Below are 15,954 nucleotides of genomic sequence, written 5' to 3' on the forward strand. Positions count from 1 at the left end.
AAAATAAAATTTTACATTCACACTTTGTTCACGCTAAAGTAAACTTCAAGTCTACCCTAGGTGGAAGTCAACCTTATAATAGCAAGCGATGCCAGACCTGTAACTTCATGCAGGAAACGGACAAATTTTCCGATAAAGACAACCAAAAGCAATTCAAAATCATCAAATCCATAACCTGCTCTACACAAAAAATTATTTACTTAATCCACTGTCGAAAATGCAACTTCCAATATGTATGTCAAACCAGAACAGCTATACGGGAACGTTTTAATAACCACAAATCAACAATCAAAACAAAGAACTTCCGGTCGCAAAACACTTTAACATGGCTGGACACTCTCTTGAAGACATTAAACTGACAAGTATGGAGACAAATTTTACATCTAACAAAGACAGGACAATTAATGAAGCTTACTGGATAGCTCTGTTAAATACTGTAACGCCAAAGGGCATCAATCTCGATCCCGGGATTGTTGACCATCGCAAGTCTCTGAAAAGATTTTCAAAACGAAATTCATAATTAAACTTACTTTACATTATTAGTAATATTCTTGCTTAAATTTCTCTATATTGGTATGATTTTCTCTATATTGCGTCACAATATTATTTTCTCTATTTCCCACCACCTTTTACCATTATGTTATTATTATTATTTTATCTTTATAGAAATTGGTTAACAATTCTTATAATTATTATTCCACTTAAGTCTTTTATGTACTTTACACACCACTTTGGCACAAATTAAACCTGACACAAAAAACTCTAGGTTATGATTGGCTTGTTCACAAGGCCAACTCATATTGAACATCCAGTTTACGTGACGTCGACATATGTGTCTATATATTTCATTACTCTCATTAAACATAATCCTTTATTCTCTTGAAGAAAAACAGACAACTATTCGAAAGCGTCCGAGTTTTGGGTCTCGTTTGAAAACATTATAATTTTTGTAGGTGATTCTGTGTGCTAACTTCTTAACCAGAATAATGAACAATGAATACACCACACATTATTATTATTGTCTACAAACTACAGTTTCTCAGCGATTTTCTTCTCCTAGCGAGCAAAATGTAAAACTGGAAAGAGCACTTTTTTTGACGGGTATTCAATGCTAAAAATCAGGGGTCATTTTGCAAGTATATACAGCAATTTAAGACTTATTCATAAAATTTTATTAGTGTTTTAGGTATACTTATATTCAAGAATTTGTAACATTTTATCCGTTTGATTAATTTTAAAATTAATGTAAGAAAAACGCAACACAGAACTGTCAGTGCATGAGAATTGGCCTCCAATAGAACCTGTCAATATAACCACGTGATCAGTAGTGCACCACATTCACTTGCAAGTAACATAGTAAGGCTTAAATTGTGAATTTGACAGTATCGAGGGAAGAAGTCGTTCTGTGGTAGTGTTAGTGCGATGGGTACTATTACAAAGTATTTTTAAGTGGAAACATTTTTTCCATTTATTTTATATTATGCTTAATAGATATTGCTATTATATTCGAATGCGTAAGAATATTTTCCCAAGTACACTAATTTAAATTTTATTGTTAGTGATACTGATAATGTCAAATCAAACACCACAAAGACTTCGTAGGACTGGTTCTCCATGTGTATCTCTTAGTCTAAAGCATGGACCTCTGACAGCAACTGTGCCTGTATCATTTATGCGACATAGTATTATTATTAGTACTACTACTGATAGTCCAATAAAGTCGTCAAACATAAATGCTACATATACTAGTCCCTCACATTCACCAACTTCCAATAAAACCACTGATGGATTAAAATTTCAGGCTGGACATTCGTCTGGTTGTAGGTTTGGTTTTTCGGTAGATCGACGCAGTCCTGGATCGCCAGGTTACAAAGGTAGGTAACTCTAGGCTAATACTATAAATTAGTGTGTAGTTGTATTATAACTTGTACTTTTTGTAGTACTGCAGTACAAATATATACTTAGCGTAACTTAAATTACATTGTCATTTTTATGACGTAATTGGCTAATAAGTGCTACTAGTAGTATTACTATTAGGCAAGCATGGGTTTAGGTTGTAACTATATATATATATATATTAACTTAATGAAGTACAAATTGAATATCTTCATTGCCCTCTATAACTTATAAAGTGCAAGACAAGTTTAAATTGAAATATTGTATTCAGTTTTGATCATCTTAATTAAGGAAGGATGCTGAGGTGTTGGAGAGGGTTCACATTCAAAAGAATCACAGAAGAGCTACCAAGAAGATTTCAGGTTTGGAAAAGCTATTATATAGGAATATCCTTAAATCTTTGGCAAGTTTTTGCTGAAAAGGATGGGAGATTTGAGATTTTAAGATTGCTAAAGGTTTGCAATCCATATGACGTTTTCATGCTAGTCACAAATTGAACTGTTGACCTTAGATCACACAATTATATCTGGTGATTTTAAGCATATAAATGGGCAGAGGAAGAGAAACCCAAAGTGATTTCTTTAGTAATGGCAAACAATACCATGCTGTTACAGGTGTGTGGGAAATGTGGCATTTGGGAGGTACTTCATCAGATATTAGTGGTACAAGTCTCCCTGATTGTGCTTTCACCCAGAGTGGGTGCAAGGCTCATAGATTTCACTGCTATTGATGGAGGTCACCTTCCTGGAGTTGGGTTGGTTCAGAATGCAGCTCTAAGTGGATGGTAAACTCCACCTAAGGCTAAATAATGCCATGAGACTGATAGCAAATAAGTACAGTGAAGGAAAGTTGAAAACAACCTTGAAGAGAAAAAAATTCATGAAACTGTTTAGAACTGTTGGGCCTTTGAAAGCTGATGTAAGGGAATTAAGCCAGTAAATGGGAAAGACATTAAATTTTAGACCTGTCCAGGCTTGAGCAATGACTTCCTCCTAAAAAATAGGGAAGATCAAACCTAATTGGCTTACTAAAGACCTAAAGAAAAAAAAAATTGCGGATAAATGCCATAAATTTAAGAAGTTTAACGTGACGGATCAGTTGGGAGACTTACAGAAATATAGGAAGGCTAAAGATTTGGTTAAAAAAAATCAAGAAATCTAAAAGGGCTTATGTGAAATGCTGGCTGATAATGTTTGAGCTAACAGAAAGAATTATCTTTAAGTATATTAAAGATAAGCAAAATGTCAGAATGGAGATTTGACCCTTAGTCAAGGTTTGGATGAAGAGCATGAGAGGGTTAGCTTTTAAATTATTTATTGTCTTCTGTTTATACAGTAGAAGGTACTAGCAATATTCTTGACCCAGAACATTATATGGGAAGTATTGGAATTGACCTGAATTGAGTGGATATTAACCTTTTGATGGTAAGTAGAAAGATTCAGAATAAAGCATCAGGGGCAGACAAAGTTTTCCTAGAGTTTAAAGATAAATGATCAGACATACAAGTCTGTCTCTTTCATTTTTGGTAGCTCAGTATAAAATGGGCAGGTGCCTGAGGATTGGAGAATTACTTACCTTATTCCTATTTTGAAAGAAGTTGATAAAAGTTGCCCTAGAAATTATAGGCCTGTTAGTCTTACTTCTGTAGTAGGTATAATTCTAGAGGTTGACAAAACAAGCTTTACAAAATTGTTTAGTGAAATATTATAAATGAAAGCCAACATGGATTCACAAAAGGGTAATTTTGTCTCACTAAGCTGTTATCTTTTTTTTCAAGAATGTTACTTGCTGTCTGGACAATGGTAAGTGTGTGGATTTGGTCTACTTATATTTTCAAAAGCTTTTGATAAGGTTTTGTACAGAAGATTACCTAAGAAAATTACATCATTATGAATTGTGAAAAGACTAATTAGGTTGTATGGTGGTTGGATGAGAGAAAGTAAAAGGCTGTTATTAATGGAGTCTAGTCAAACTGGACTCTTGCTACTAGTAGAGTGCCTTAGGAGTCCATGTTTGGGCATTTTCCATTAGTGATATTGATAGGGGCATAAGTTGTAAATTAGTAAAGTTTGCTAATTACATTAAACATTTTGGTATTTCTAGCTGTATTGAGGATGTTGTGTTACTACAAAATGACTTGAATCAATCGATAAGTTAGACAAATATTTAGCAAATGACCTTTAATTATAAGCGCAAGGTATTGCATATGGGTTATCATAATTTATATCATGTTAAATTTAGATGGGAACCCACTCAGTATCATGATTGAAAAAATGATCTTGTTATAGTGGTAGATAAGTCACTGAAGCCATTGAGGCAATACTCTGTTGCTAGTAGTAAAGCTACTTGAAGTTTAAGGTGTGTTTATAGACATATTTAATCTCAACAAGCTGTAGTTAATTCTTTATATAAAAAACACCCCACCCTCTTTTTTAAAAAGTGTATCACTATTAAATAACTTATAACTTGGAATCTTAAAATAATTACTCAAAATCTAACCAAGTGTTAAAACTTCAATCATTTCATGGTTTTACATTTTTAACTATAGTGCTGAACTCATTCAGTTTGTTTGTAATGCTCTTAGCATTAGAAAAATAACAGTAAAAATTATACTTGACTTTACTATGTTTATCTTTATATTTGACAGATATATGTTTAAACTATTAACACACTAATTAATCTCCTTTTCTACAGTCTTCTTGTTGCTCTAACTGTCATATCCATTTGTTTGTTTCCAAATTTTCAAACTTATTTCCCACATTACAAGTTTAAACTATCTTTAACAAATATACTTAAACATCTACTTGGCCAACTTAAATGAAGCCCATCTCTGGCATGTAATTGATCCTTACCCTGAAAAATATTACTTTCCATAGGAACTGCCCATCTTACTTGTTATGGCAAAATATGTACAAGTACAAAATATTAATTTGTGGAAATCTTATAGCTCAAACAGAACACATTTTTAAGTCAAAAACTGAGTTATTCATGTACTATAATGGGGCTCACATCCCATTCATATTACACTTTTGTAATATAATGTCACACAATACCACTGTATTTAGAATAAACCTGTTTTTTGTGTTGCTTCTCTAAAAGATTAGCTAAAGATTTTGTCTGTGTAGTTGATATGTTTAACTGGTATATTTTGTATGTTAATTTAATCATGAACATGTACCAGAAGCCCTTGGACCATAGTTTGATGTTCAAGGTTATTAATATGCAGTGATATGTTAAGACATATTTTATGATTATCAAACTTTTTATACATGTGAGAACTGATAATTTTTGCTGAAAATAGTTAACACCTATTAAATGTTACTGTAGTTTTATGTTTGTACAACTGGTACCCTGCATGTACATGTTTATACATGTACTATGTATATGTTTACATATATACATATTTATAACAGCTGTGTTAAGCTTAGGTATCACTATCTGTAATTCTGTGGGTAGTGAGTTGCATAGAACCATTGAGTTTATTTTATATTGATTGATGACATTCTAGAAATTGAAATTTTAGTATCCCTTTGTCTGTTTTATCATTCCTTTGTGCAGTATCTTATAAAAAAAATATTTCTATAAATTAATATACACGTTAACATTTTTCATAGAAAGCTAAGGAATAGCCCTTGAGAACTAGTCATTCATTATAAACCATGTATTGCTATAGTTCATGAAACCTATTCTGCACAATCAGTAATGTCATTGATTTCAACAAACATGAAGTAAAGATTTCACTCCAGTCATTTTATGTTGTGTTTATTTTTTACCGTATTGAATATCACAATTGTAAGTAGAGGTTTTTCAAATGTCTTTTATATGTCTGTTTGCACACTTGTTGTATTGACATGTTTAGTTTTACTTTAGGCATTATTGATTACAAGATTGCTATTTAACTATTTCTGTGCTTTACATTGCAGATTTAATAAATATTTCAGATGAGAAAAGGTTTCAAACACGGATCTCTACTTTTAGATGCCTTTCTAATCCTTTTGACATTTTTTAACCAGCTCTTCACTATCTTACAGGGCTAGATTTTAACGGTCGTCCGAGACGACTAAAAACTTCCTCGGACGACCAACTTAAACCCCCATGTTGTCCGAAGGACGACTAGCGCTCTGGAACAGACCCTTTCTCTAAACAACATAGCAATCTACTGTATACACGTAATGTTGACTCCGAACCTCGACCAAAATCATCGATATATGCCCTAACTACAAACTCGAAAATTTGAACTCCCACAAAAATATCTTTTGATCCTTTACTTTGTCAAAAGAGATTGTACTTTGTACAAAAGAAATGTTGGTACAATCCACCAAAAAGGGCTGAAAACGTTAGGAAAAGTTCGCTTTTGTGACTGGCTAATAATGCCGTCCTACTAACCCAACTGTTTATCGTGGACAAGGTACACGTAAATTTTGTATGGAGAACAACTGAGCGTGAATGGCTGTGTGTGGTAACACAGTACAGTGTATACAGCTCAGTTAGGTACATTACGACTTCTTTTTTTTTTTTTTCTCAACAAGTTACAGATTTTACTGTACAAATTATTTATTTTAAAAAGGGCATATTTCGATCACTGGTGCGATCTTTCTCAGGTATACAAGTTTTAATGATATAAAATGTTTAGTATTTAAATCAATATTCAATCAATGTAAAAAAAATTGTAAATAAATAAATAAATATAAGTCAAGTCAAAACGAAACTTTTACCACTCATTTTATTGCGCGATGTTGTATCCCTATACGTGGGCCGGAATTCGCAACGAAAACGAACGCCGGTAACACGGATATTTAGTGAGATTAATTTCTAGTATAGATGCTTACGATGATAAATTTAACATGGCTGTCTTACAGTTAAACCTTCGGTCGGGACTAAAACGACCAAACTTACAAAATCAAACGAAGTATTTTCATCGTTAATCATCACAGTTGAAACACTGACCCCTTTCTATTACGCACGTATAGACCTAAGGCTTACGTTAGACAAACACGACCAATCGAGTCTACGATTAGGAAATGCAAAAACCTAGCTACCATGAGAAAAGCGGGAAAATCCACGAATTAAACAGAACATAATTATGATAACAGCAAACAAAATTTTATGAAAGTTTTGATCAGTACGAAACAGAATGGCAATAAATAAAATAAGGCTAGCTTTGCCTCTTTCCAGGTCAATACAAACTACGAGTATGAACGACAATACATATCAGCGGTATGTGTACATGTGTAGTGCTCAGACATTGTGTACGTATTACGCAAATTATGGTATAGTGGTATGTGTGAGAGTTCCAATGCAAGTCTAGTCAGGCTCCCCTTTACTGTACTTCACGGCAGGCCAAGCTGGTTAGAATGAAAACATTGAATGTGATTGGCCAAGATCACTGTTCAGTGTAAAAATTTTATAGGTTTTTGACTGTTTGTTTCCTTGAGGTAGCACTAACCCTTAAAACTGGGCAAATTTACATGCTGAGGAAACACTGTTAAACACTTCTTATAACCTAGAAGTTGAGCACAAAATAAAAGTATGATGTCCTATATCTGAAAGTACACTTTCAGTAATGTATGTCATATGCATAATTAATGCAGCAGGGATAAAAAAAATACATAACATAAACAGTTTTAATACCATAACTTTACTTAGGAATGATAAAAACGTGAAAATTGATACACGTGCTCTTTTGAACATCCTCACAGCGTGAATTAAAAACTTTGCAAATTTTCTGTAACATTAATGAGCTATGGGCAATTAATTCTAAGTAATGTCTTTGTTAGTGGTAATTAGACTCGTAACAAGACAATTGGTAGAGATTTTTGAATTTTAAAAATTTCAAACTATGGAAGAGTGTAATATCAATAAGTATGCTAAATTTCATGCTTATATTGGCTTTAATGGTGAAGTGGAATGAAAACAAACTAGACTTTTATTTTTGATCACTTACTACAGGTTCATTAGTAAAGATTTTAAGACAAAAATTAGTTATTTGTGTGAAAAAGAGGTTAAATTTTCGATTAAGGTACTCTTTAAGGGGCAGTGCTACCTTAAGATACTATGTAACATTAGCATGGTTTGAGCTTATTTTTTCTGATGTAATGAAACTTCCCAGGAAATAAGGTGTCAAAAATTTGTTGAATAAAGATGCAAATTTGCCAACTCAACATTAATTGTACTTTTTGGAAATAAATAAGATATAGAAACATCAAAATTCTTGTAATTGGGTCTTTGTACATCAATATTGTCATAATTGGATCTGCTTTTAGGGTCTAGGTATTTTTTTTCAGATAACCAATACAGCCTTCCAGAAAACTTCTGATTTCAGTTAAATCGAGCCCTGTATTACAAATTCCACATATCTCTTAGTTCATACTAGTTTTGATCCACCTGTAAACATTTTCTAACTGTATGTACTTCTGCAGTAGGTTTTCCTCTAGCATGTCTCTTTGTTTTATTAGGCTCTTCACTGTTCTTTTTTTTATGTCGTATTTGTCTTGTGTCTTTCAGTTAAAGTTACTTTGCTTTGAATTTATTTTTATGTTACTCCTATGAAAGGTTTTTATAATGGTTGAGACAGCTTAAATGATGTTTTTTTTTTCATTTCCTTTGATTTAGGACTGTTTAATGGAAATATGGAACCTTCTCTGTTTTCTGTGGTGATCTTCTTACTATAAGGAATGTAGCATGTATGTCAGTATCTGTGTATGTTACCAAAATTCCTGCAGCATCTATTTAATGACACCACAAACAAAAATCCCTAACAAATTGCACAGTTTTGGTATTCAAGATTCAAACAATTAGAAAAATAACTGAGGTATGTACAACAACCATTTCTTTATTAAAGAATGCAATTTTAAATAAAAGTACTGTCCTCACAACAAGAACACTACTTTCACTGAGACTGTATGTGAGAGTTTGATGTAATTTTTAAATGTAGTACTAAGAAACCAGAGTTCTTGAAAACTATCATTTTTTCAATAAAGGATACTACTTTTAATAACATTACAGTTTATATCAGTAAAATTGAATAAAATTTTGAGCTCTGTACATTGAATAATTTTGATGCAATGAGTTGTGTGTGACTAAAGAGCACAATCTGAACATTTTTCCTGTGCCGTACTTCCCAGAAAAAAATCCTTTTTTTTTAGAAAATGTTAACTTTTTCCTTTTTCAAAATTTTTTTTCAATGAGTTATGAATACTATGATTAGTAACTACAAGCACAAACAGCAGCCTGTAGGGTGAAGATTCTGCTAGCTTTTATGTTTACTGTTCAAGTAAGCCTTCTTCTGGTATGTTTTAAGATTTTTCAAATGAGGGCACTTGATTTCAATATCATTTTTAGTTGTATTCATTGCTTTATTCTGCAGTGCAGTCTTTGGTAAAGTTGATTGATCAGTCTCAATTTTATAGTTGAAGACTTCAAAACTTCATTTTTGTTTTTCTAATAGTTGGTAAACTACTACTTAGGCTTGAGTGATTATCTTTATTTTTCTTAATAGAGTACTTCTAGCAAGTAAGGTTGAGAGCAGAGTTGCCAAGTTCTGCTATTTCTGAAGCTTCTCTTTCTATTACATTTACCTTAATATTTGGTAATATTTTGCTTAAACAGTGGTTGGTTAAGGAGTGGCTTGTTTTTGGCTTGCTCTTAGAGCCCATAGGGCTTGTTATTTTTGCAAAATATGGTAACCCTGGTTGAGATTAACGCTTTTTAATGTTTTATGTAACACATTTAGCAAAACCATTCCCATCACACAATCAGGATTTTGTTGTTTAAACTTTAGGAATATCAGATAGTTTTTTATACATTTATTCTGTTGGAACCCTAAACTGATCCAGCAGATAATTAGTTTAAGTGTGTTATATCACATCTGTTAAAAGTATTTGTCAGTAGATGAGACTTAAAATTTTTCTTTTATTGTTCTTACTAAAAGCCAATTTTACAATTAAATTAGATAAATTTTCTAATAATTCATTCTCCAAGTTGCATTTTATGTATCATCAAAGTTGTTGGCTACTACATGACAGTTTTTGTAATGTTTATCACCAATATGCAAAATTAACACTGTCTTCTATGATGACAGACAGATTACCAGTGATATTTAAAGGAATCATCTGATGAAGCAGAACAAACAATTTTGAAAGCAGGAATTGTCTGTTATAATCCAAGAATACATATATGTTGTGCTAATTGTCTGCTGTATCCAAGCATACATATTTTCACAAGTCTCATTTAACTATATTACCTGCCTTCTTTTAAAAAGTTTCTTCTTACGCATTTTTACTTCTGGTGAATGGACTTCTCAGGAAAGTTCTGCTTGTGCAATTTACCTTTTATAGAGCTCAAATATCTACCCACATTTTTTGCTATGTGTGGTGGATGTAAAAATGGAGGAGAGATTCTTGGTAGTTGAATGGTACCCAATTCATTCAACTCATTGCTTGGCCTTGAATTCTTGTAGACTGAGGTTACTTGGAGATTCCCTCAAGATAATTTAATTGGTCAACAATGTCTAAGGGCAGATAAGTGTCAGCAATAGACATTATGAGTGTGCGTGTGTTGAACTACAGTTTGGATATAGTTCTTGTAAAATGTTTGTGTTGCTACACTGTTGGCTTATAACAGCCTTTCACATTTACTTTTAGGACTCCATGGTGGATGGGGTCAATAGGCACTGAATTTCATTTTCTTTTTCTAAATTCTTTAAACAATATGCACTCAGGTGAGGCCTTGAAGAGGTCCAAAATTGAAGATTGCTCTGTCTTGTTCACCACTTGTGCTTTGTTTTTTCTTCCTTCGTTCTTTGTCAGAAAACTTTAAGGTAAAAAAAATTGCCATTCTGTTTTCAAAAGCACTTAGTGACTCACTGGCTCCAATACATCTGTTAAGAAACATCCAAGGGACTTTTTTAAATAAAACATCATAGCCTAAAGACAGTTCATTTTGGCTTTTAAGACCTGGAAGGCACCTTCTGTAATATCCTGAACTCCTCCAGGGTAGTAATTACTAGAGGCAATGTTTATGGTATCCTGAAAAAAGAAATTATTTTTGAACTACAAGACTCACATTTTTTTATTCTTCCTTTCAATATCAAGGCAGTTATTTGAATTGTTTTGTGTGGCTATTAATTTGTAATCAGCTTTGATATTTTAAACACTCACATATGGCTATTCCTTAACTTCCTATCATGGATCTCTTATCTGTGCTTATTACAACAGTAAAGACCATGATAATAGTAATTTTGAAGCTTACCCATTTTGTGTGCTCTCTTTTCTCACACCCCCTGTTATTCATGATCATGCCTTAAGTGAAAGAATGGAAAGAAATGGATTATCTCAAGACATTATATAATCATCTTGACTGAGCCATACTAGTTAAGCTAGTTTTGAGGCAGAGTTATGTTTCAGTTGTGCATTTCAACATTCTGGTTGAGTTATAAATGTTTATATCTGTACCACCATTTGAGCCATATTCACCACACATTAAGTGTCAACTCTTGAGGCTTCATCTACTGGCAAGGCCATTTCCACCCCCATTTCTCTGCCTATGTGTAACACCACTGATTATTTGAGACCTATTCAGTTGGTCCCTGCTTAGGGGATTATTGTGTGCTCTTGCCATCACCATTTAGACTCACTGGTCTTTTTTGAGCAAAAAAAATGGAACCTCAAAATATTGATCAGGAAAATAAGACAAAAATTTGCCACCTCGACTTAATAATTCTTCTAGGCAAAAATGATCATTTTTATTCAGTAGGACTGTTGGAGTTTCATTTTAATCTACATTACTTCAAGGAGGATTGATTTTTACCATCTCAATTGTATCTGCATAAAAGAAACATTTTTTTAAATTTGCCAATATCATCTCTTTTTCAGGAGTTTAGATTTGTCAGGAAAACAAGTTGTCCGATGTGTTCATGGAGGAATGGCTCTTCCTTTGTGTTATCATATCCTCTTTTTGGCTATATCATTTACTACACCATTGAAGGTTGTTGCCATATGCGTGTGTGATGGTGCAGCCATCTTTTTTCATAAGTGGAAGATTTTGATGAGGCTACTCTTAATGATGTTGTTTCTCAATCATCTTGAGAGATTTTAATTGGCACAGTCAACTTTGGAGATGCATTGTCACAAGTGAGAGGGAGAGATCTTGAAATATTTCATCTCAAATCATGACCTGTCCCAATTTAGTGCAGGAGATGTGACATTTCTGTGTACCAAGTCAGACTTTTTTCTGCCCTATCAGCTTTTTTCACCTTACCTTTTTCTGTCCTTAATTTGGAGGGTGGGCTTTAATCTATATATCAGTCTGATATAGATTATTAACCTTTAACATTCCATTTGTTAACAATCCTGTGGAGGTAGTGACAGATTGTGTTGTTCATTCAACTGTACATACCATCCCAAAGGTCTTGACATGTTTTCCAAACTATCTTCATCCATGGTGGACCCTTGACTCCTAAGAATTACTTTCCCAATTTGCCCCTGATGAAAAAAGGTTTACCTTTTGAAAATGCTCAAAAGGGTTATGGGGTTTATTTTTGTTTTGGGGCTTATAAAAGAGCCTGGAGTATTTTTTGAAGATACACCATACATATGAGCTTGGTTTACAGAAAGCAGGATCCCAAGCTTGGGAGATAAAATGTCAAATCCAAAAGAAATTTTGGGTGAAGCTTCTACACCACCACCAGTTCAAAGGTCATCTTGACAAGATTTTGGTTGTGAATGGGAAGTATACATCCCATTATTTATCTTAAAACCCAATGGCCATGTGGTGACTGATTTACAGATAATTACCATTTGAAAATGCACTTTATTGTCTTCCCATGAATTCCTGACCATCAAAACAGGCTAAAGAATTTCCTCTTTCTTTTTGGCCTGATTGTTTTGTGGTTTATTATATTCCATTCACTCAGATGGAACTCAGAATGGTTTTACATTGATATGGTAATAATACTTTTGTAGCAGATTATATCCATTGCAAGATGCTACACCATCTTGTTTCTGCCACTAAGCTACCATCTGGTTCTTTACATCTGGATCTTACAGAAAGAGACGTTTCTTGAATTATGGCATCAGGCTTTTGCCACCCATTTTTAAAGACTAAGAAGGATACCAAAAATCAATTCTAATTACAGACCTGTTACTTTGACTAACTTCCTTGTAAGATTTCAAAGAGGATAGTTAATGTCCATTTTGTCTGGTTCCTCAAATCAATAAACCTCCTCTACAACACCTAGTGTGGTTTTCTGAGCCAAAGATCTGCTATGAATCACCTGATTTCACTTAAATGCTGATTGAGTAATCCTTTTTTAAAAGGAAGCATCTTGTTTCTATATTGTTTGAACGCTTACAACATTATTTGTAGGTTCAGTATTTCATGGAACATCTATTATTATGGGGTGTATGGCTATTTGCTCATATTTATTTGTCTATGTGGGATCAGCACCATCAATCCCATAGAAGCTTTGAGTACTATCTCAGGAGTATGTTGTTGAGTGTAAAAGTATCTGCATATATTGTTGCCATCAGCATAGATTGCCCCCTTTTTTTTCTGAATTCTACGTGGGAGGTGCACAGACCCACACTCTGAAGGAGATAAAAGTCTTGGGATTGTTTTTTAAGCAGCTTAAAGTCAAGTGTACAAAGGTACTGAACATTCTCTGTATCCTCACTTCTGCCTCTTGGGGAGCAGATAACTGATCTGTGGTCAGGATTTATAATGCTCTTATTTGATCTTAAATGGATCAAGGATTTCTGTTATGCATATTAGCAAGAGCTTGTGCATTGAATATTCTGGATCCTGTGCACCATCATTGGCTTTGGCTCTTCTTAGGGATTTACTGAACAGAATCCCATCTGTTTATGGAAAGATTGTATGCAATCTTACTTGCTCTGTATTACATCTAAGTCAAGCAGTACCATCACTGTAGTATCTCTAAGATTTACTCATCTCTTTGAAAGCCCTGGAATTGCATACATACTGTGAGCTTTCATCATTATCTTTCAAAAATTCACAAAGCACTTGCTAGTATATTTTCATATCTGTCTGACTAGTTTTACTGGGTTCCTAGCCACATTTGGCTCCACAGTAATTAGCTGGTTGACAATGCAGCTAAATTGTTTACCACTGGCACTGTTTCCGCTGTCCAATTCATATATATTGATATAAAGCCTGCCATTAAAGTGAAGCTTTGTGCAAGTGATTTGGAATGAGCAAAAACGTAAGCTTTTCCAGATCAATCCTTCTATGTATGATTAGACATCTAGTTTGCAACAAAATCATAGGGAGGAAGATGTTCAAATAAAGCACTGCATTGTCTATAGCCTTTTGACACACATCACTTTCTCCTACAGGGGTTTGACCTGCTGATGTATGAGCAGTGTGACACTAAAGTCACTATTGCCAACATTTTGCAACAAGTAATCCTTCTTGTGCCAAGAACTTGTTACTAGTTTTTGTTATTTTTGTTTACCCTCACCCATTCTAACGAAATTCACTTTTTACAATGATTGGTACGAAGATAAGTTTCTGCAAAATATAACTGAAAAGATTAGAAAGTGTGTGTGAATTACAATAAACTGAGAAGCACCTATTTATTAGTTGCAGTTGTAACAGTAGTTAATTATAACTGTACATTTACAACTCTTTGTGCTGTCTTCAGTAAGATCTTTAAAATAACAGAATTCATAATCTGCTCATTTACTTATTATAAATTTTAAAAGTTCTTAACCTTTCAAGTAAATAAGTTTTTGAAGGTTAATTAATAATTGCCTTCTTACATTTTTTTCTAATTGTGTTTACATATATTAAATTGACCTTGGAAGTAAAGCATTGTTGTGTTTTGATAATTGGCTGTACTTCACTTTTATAGATTAATCATACTGTTTTACATAGTTTACTTAATGTTGACCAACAAGCATACCTAATACTGTAAAACCCGTTTAGAGTAAACTTGGGACATCATTCCATTTTGGTAGTTTAAGTGATTGCCTTTTCATCAACTGATTTTGTCTGTTACACTTTGCTCATGTTATAAATATATATGTTTATTGTTTTAGGTTCTTATAGATATGGTGTTTATGGTGTTGGATCAAGGTAACAGACCCTCTTAACCTGAATAATTTAGTGATAGAACAGAATAGATTAGGAACAGATGGAAAACATAAAGTGTACAAATTTTAGTACATGATTGAAGATGTTAACTGTAGATTGAATTTATTTTAAAGGAATAAAGATATTAATCTTTAGTGAGAAAGCCCTTAGCAGAGTTGTTTGTTTCATCAGTTAATGAATATGCCTATCATTCAAAAGGATATGAGAACTTAGAAACATGGTTTGTAGGGTTTGGATGGCTGGTTTTCAGTTCTAATTCAGAGGTGTAACTTGCCATGAGGTGGGGGTAGTGGCCCAGCTTTTGCAGGATTTAACATATTTGCACATGATAGGCAAAGATTTATTTACAAAGAAATGAAAGAAGTACAGTACAGAGAACGCATACTAGTTATGCAAGGGTGAAATTAACAGTTACATCAACTGTGTCAGTAGGTACAACAATAATTTTAGCTTAGCTGGACTAGGATACTTTGTAGTATTCAATGCTGAGGGTGGTCTTTTGGTATTGGTTTCTGATGTTAATTCAATTTTTCAATTTAACTTGATATGCCTAATCATAGTGTTAAATCCTGCACTGTGGCAGACAACCTATGACTTTACTTTTTTTTCTTTTTCGTGCAATATAAGAATTGCAGTTCAAGTGAATCTACTTAATCACGTAGTATACTGCTCTTCAGTACCTTTAGAAAATTACTGTTGAAAATAGAAAAACATAGATTAATAACTGAAGCACATGAACTATGTATAACTTAGCATGTGTGTTTATTTGCATTGTTTACACTTTTATTTTACACAATCTTAAAACTGAAAATAAGCTGGTTTATAGTTTGACAACTCACCTAACATACCATTTACAGTATATGTTGCCATTTTTAGCTCATGCTGTACCACTATGTGAAGGCTTTTATATATATATATTATATATAAATTTTAAACTTAGCTTAT

At 33.2% G+C, this 15,954-nt stretch overlaps 1 protein-coding gene across 2 annotated transcripts in view; it reads left to right on the top strand.

The window, feature by feature from the left end:
* Window positions 1-1,308: 1,308 nt before the first annotated feature.
* Window positions 1,309-15,954, top strand: part of LOC106458758 (protein FAM117B-like) — a 215,150-nt gene continuing 200,504 nt past the window's right edge. For both annotated transcript variants that reach the window (XR_002610435.1, XM_022385069.1), the window contains exon 1: window positions 1,309-1,874. Coding sequence is in view for 1 of the 2 variants with exons in the window: in XM_022385069.1 (XP_022240777.1) it covers window positions 1,571-1,874 (304 nt within the window). In the remaining variant the exon portion in view is untranslated. The remainder of the gene's footprint in view (window positions 1,875-15,954) is intronic.

The sequence above is a fragment of the Limulus polyphemus genome, unplaced genomic scaffold (assembly GCF_000517525.1).
Source record: "Limulus polyphemus unplaced genomic scaffold, Limulus_polyphemus-2.1.2 Scaffold510, whole genome shotgun sequence".
Lineage (NCBI taxonomy): Eukaryota > Metazoa > Arthropoda > Merostomata > Xiphosura > Limulidae > Limulus > Limulus polyphemus.